Source organism: Microtus ochrogaster, chromosome 7, assembly GCF_000317375.1.
Source record: "Microtus ochrogaster isolate Prairie Vole_2 chromosome 7, MicOch1.0, whole genome shotgun sequence".
NCBI lineage: Eukaryota > Metazoa > Chordata > Mammalia > Rodentia > Cricetidae > Microtus > Microtus ochrogaster.
Window position 1 is genome coordinate 79,150,892 of NC_022014.1, and position 4,652 is coordinate 79,155,543.

General features: G+C 51.7%; 1 protein-coding gene across 1 annotated transcript in view; it reads right to left on the minus strand.

Moving 5' to 3' along the window:
* Mrpl38 (mitochondrial ribosomal protein L38) overlaps window positions 1-1,087 on the minus strand; it is a 6,904-nt gene extending 5,817 nt beyond the window's left edge. The window contains exons 1-2 of the mRNA XM_005350760.2: window positions 1,003-1,087; window positions 721-900 (exon numbers count right to left, since the gene is read on the minus strand). Of these exons, the coding sequence (XP_005350817.1) occupies window positions 721-900; window positions 1,003-1,069 (247 nt within the window). The 5' untranslated portion in view covers window positions 1,070-1,087. The remainder of the gene's footprint in view (window positions 1-720; window positions 901-1,002) is intronic.
* Between the last annotated feature and the right edge of the window lie 3,565 nt (window positions 1,088-4,652).

A 4,652-nucleotide genomic window follows, 5' to 3' on the forward strand; every position in this document is an offset into this window, starting at 1 on the left:
TTTTTTAAGACAGGGTTTCTCTGTGTAACTACTCTAGCTGTATGTAGACCAGACTGGCCTTGAACTCACAAGAGATTTCCCCCTGCCTCTGTCTCCTGACTGCTGGGACTAAAGGCAAATGCCACTACCGCTCTGCTAACACTTTTTTTTTTTTTTTAAAAAAAAGGATGTATGTTAGCTTCGTGTACTGGTGAATGCCAAAAACCAAGCAAATCAAAACAAAACAAAACAACAACAACAAATTCTCTTAAGACAGGAGGATTGCTGCAAGTCTGAGGCCAGTCTAGATTACAGTTTACTCCAGGTCATCATACCTGCAAGATCCTGTCTCAAAAATAACAGCAATACACACTATGAGCAAATTCTTTAAGGTTGGGTCCCTAAGTCACTTCTCCCAGGTTTCCCACCGTGTGGGTGCAAGGATCCAATGATGGGCAAGGCAGGCAAGATTCTGTGCTCAGGGTAGCGACTCTGGGGAGGCTGGAAGGCAGGACAAGGTGTGGCAGAGCACATCAGGAACACAGAGAGGTGCTCCAACACGAAACAGGGGCGGAGTCGTCAGGAAAGGACTTCGGTCAACGACTTAGAAGGAACTCTAAGGGGTGCAAGCAGATCCTCCCTCCCTCGTCCCGGGAGCACACAGGGGCCGAGGCCGGGGGAAGAGTATGCTACCCGGTCACCGGGTCTCCTGCCCGCCCAGCTCGGCGCCGTCGCCCGCACCTGTCTCCTTCACGAAATACTCCCGATACGTCCGCCACCAGTGCGGGGCCCGCGCCTCCTGCTCTGCCCGGCGGCGGTACCGCTCGAAGCTCCGGTACTTCTCCAGCCGCTCCAGGTTGCTCACGTCAATGTCCTCGTTGGGCATAGGTCCGAGAGGGGGCGTCCGGCGGCGGAGGGGCGCTGCGGGCAGAAACGGGGGTGTCACGCCGGCTCCAGGCCCCGACTGAAGCCCAGGGCTGGGGCTGCAGGACCCCAAGAGCTCCCTAAGCCCACACCACTCACCCGAGGTGCTGAAGCCCCGGCATCTCCCGCTCGCCAACAACGCGGCACGCCACCAGGGCGCCGCCATCTTCCCCCAGGACGCCAGAGACGCCCGTAGGACCCAGACAGAGGTGGCCAGCGAGAAGCCTGCGCGTCCCGCTGGAGGCTCCGCCCCGCTCCGGCCAGCCCCGCCTCCCGGAAGGCTCCGCCCTATGGATTCAATCTCCAGACTTAATTTTGAAAGCTCGGGGACCTTTCCCGGGGCGACAAGAGTACAAGCTGCACTTGGGCTGAGAGTTGCCACTAGGCAGTAGCACGGACGTATAGCTCCAAGAACAACTATGGCTTTTGACCCGGGAGATCCCATGACACAGGGATTGGTGGGGAGTATTCTGGAGTCAGAGTTGGGAATAAGACAGGTGATAACAGCGCTCACTTCCTAGGTCTGTTAGGATTTGCACGCTGGCGTATCTGTTATCTCTTGCTCGTCTCCAGTTCATAGCTCTGGTGGTTTCTATCTGCTTCTGCCCCAGCCGCAGTCCCTCGGCCCTGAAACTAAAACTTCCAATACAGCAAAGCTTCACTTCCTCAGCTTCTCCCCAGACCACAGGGTGCATGTAGTGCTCTTATGACTTTTCCCTCAGTGACCTGCCTGCCTCGAAGTGGTTCCAGAAAGTCTTGAAGTCTCAAGTCCAGGCTGATGGCAATTAGTTGCTTTATTAGCAGCTATGCGACCCTCCAGCATAAACGACCACATCTTAGATTTCATTACTTCCAGACAGCTAAACCTCGCTCATCACTTTTGTACATAAAAAAACCTTCTTTCTTTCTTATTTATTTATTTATTATCCTAGGTGTAGTTCCCCTTCCCTCCTTTCCTCCCACCCCCTTCTGTTCCCACCTCAGTCCATGTCCCCTGTTTCTGTTCAGCGACCTAGGCACTCTTCATGTGTTACAGTTTGTAGCTTGGTCCTCTTGTGGGACTCCTATCAGTGGGAGCAGGGGCTGTCTCCAACTCTTACTAGCTTTTCGGACCTTCCTCCTTATACTGGGTCGCCTTGCCCAGCCTTAACGGGGAGGTGCTTAGTCTTACTGCAACTTGATGTGCCGTGTTTTCTTGGTACTCACCATCACTTCCAATTCCTCCAACAGCGAGCGAGAACCTGCTGTCCGGCAAGTGTTGGCTCTCACAGGTCAGGGACACCAGAGCCTTGCCCGGAGGAGTTGATACTTATGGAACGGTTCCTGCTGAGTGTTAGGGGAACCAAAGGCATCCTGCAGGGTGTTTAGAAGATCTTACTTGCTGTACACGGGCCTCTAAGCTCCTTTCTCTGCCTTTGTGCTGCTGAAGACACAGAGGATCTCCAGGAAGGGTGGAGGCTCACTGCTCACCCAGGCGGCCTGTTCTTCACTCTCATTCTGCTTGTCTGGGAAGCTCTAAAGAATGGGGCTTTGGATTTCAACTGTTTGAGAGGCCATGTGTGAATTCATACATTCTGACTAGAAGCAACAGCTCCAACAATATTAAATTTAAATGAGTTAGGGTTTTGTTATGTGTCCCTACCTACCTTGGCACTTGTTTTGTAGTCGGGCTAGCCATGAACTCATGGTAATCTTTTTTTTCCCCCTGAGACAGGGTTTCTCTGTGTAGCCTTGGCTGTCCTGGAACTCGCTCTGTAGACCAGGCTGGACTCTATCTCCCAAGTTCTGGGATTAAAGGTGATAAAGGCCTTACCACAGCCCAGCTTCATAACAATCCTCTTATAGCAGTCTTCTGAACGCTGGGATGACAGGCATGTGGGCACCACTCATCTGAGTGATGCTGCCACCATGTCTGGCTGTCAGAGATTTGGGCTCCTCATCACAACTTCCTTTCTGATGCATGTTCGGGTCCCTAGGAGCACAGTAAGGTGCAGCTCTGCCCTCTGTCCCTTCTCGTGCACTACACACACACACACACACACACACACACACACACACACACACACGCTTCTCGTATTCACTCCTGTCCCCTCTTGTCTTTTGTAGCTCACAGCCACGACTGGTTTTCAGATATGTGAACGTGGGGCTGGAGAGATGATTCCGCTGTTGGGTGAGAGTGCAGGCTGTTGCTCCAGAGGACCTGGTTAGGTTCCAGCACCCACATTGGTGGCTCCCAACTGCCTGTAGGGGACCCAATATCCTCCTGGCACCCACACTTAGAAATGCAGGAGTCCTTCATAAAGCTTCAGTGAGCAGGGCTTACCCTGATAAGCTCAAACTTGTCAAGGTTTTATGTTCGTGGGTGTTTTGCCTGCGTGTATGTCTGCACGCCACGTGTATGCTTACTGCCACATGGGTCAGCAGAGAGCTGGAGATACAGAGGGTTGGGAACTGCCACGTGGGTGCTAGAAATGGAACCGAGAGCCTCCACAAGAGCAGCAAGTGTTCTTAACCATGGAACCATCTCTTTTATTCTTTTTAAGTACAAAGTCTTTCAGGGTAGCCCAGACTCCTAGAGCTCACAAGCCTGGAGTCAACTTCCTGAGTGCTGGGAGTACAGGTGTTTACTACCACAGTCAGCCACGTGCAGACGCCTGAACAACCTAACACTAGGCTGCCTTCACCTGCTAGGTCTCAGCTTGCTTCACTACTTAGGAAGACCAGGGTGTTTGGGACTCTTTGTAGCGCCTTCCTTCCCATGTGCTGGAAGTCACCCACTTTCCCTTCAGGTGGTGGCAAACAAAAATGCAAGGTGGCCCCGTACATGCCAGCTGATTGCCCATCTTTAGATCCATAACTCTCCGCGCAGGTTTAACTCACGACTGTTTATGTGTTGAGAGCACTGAGTCCCAGGCTTGTTTAGTCCTTATGGGCACCAGCTAGAGCAGCGGCATCACAACTGCCCCGTGTGTCACATCCTCTTCCCCTATGGGAACTCAAGCCCAGGCCCTACTACTTGTCGTCCTGTGCAAGGGTTTGTAATCCCAAGTGTCCTCTTCCACCCTTGAGGCAGAGGTCATGAATTACTCCCTTCCAGGTATCCCTAAGGACAGCAGGTGCCAGAGGAAAGGGTATAAGGTCATAGAAGCCTGTGCCTGACCACTTTAAGTCAGCCTTCTGCAGGACTACCTGCCTCTTCTGTGGACTGTTTTCCAAAATAACAGCAGCGTAAAGCAAACACTGTATTTCATTCTCTTTTTTCCGAGAAAGGGTCTCTCTACACACCCCTGGCTGTTTTAGAACTTGCTCTGTAGATCAGACTGGCCTCCAACTCAGAGATCCACCTTCCTCTGCCTCCTGAGTGCTCGGATTAAAGGTGTGTGCCACCACTTATTCTGCAGTCCAGCTGACCTGGCTGGGAATGTTCTGTAGCTCAGACTTAATCTCAAATTTAAGGCAATCCCACTTCTTCAGTCACTTGAGTGCAGAGATTACACATGTGAGCCACAACTAGCCAGGGCAAACATTCTAATAACTAAGGATACACTTCAGTGGGCCCTAGCAAACTCTTAAGGACCTAGATAATAGGAACATATGGATGGGCTTCAAGGGCAACTAAGGGGAAGAACATTTATTTACCCATCATGTGTACAGCCCCAGGTTCGGTCCCCAGCAATGCAAAAACAAAATAGAATAGCAAAGAATAGAGCAGTTTAATGGGCCCAAGAGAATTAGGTTCCTTTGAGAAT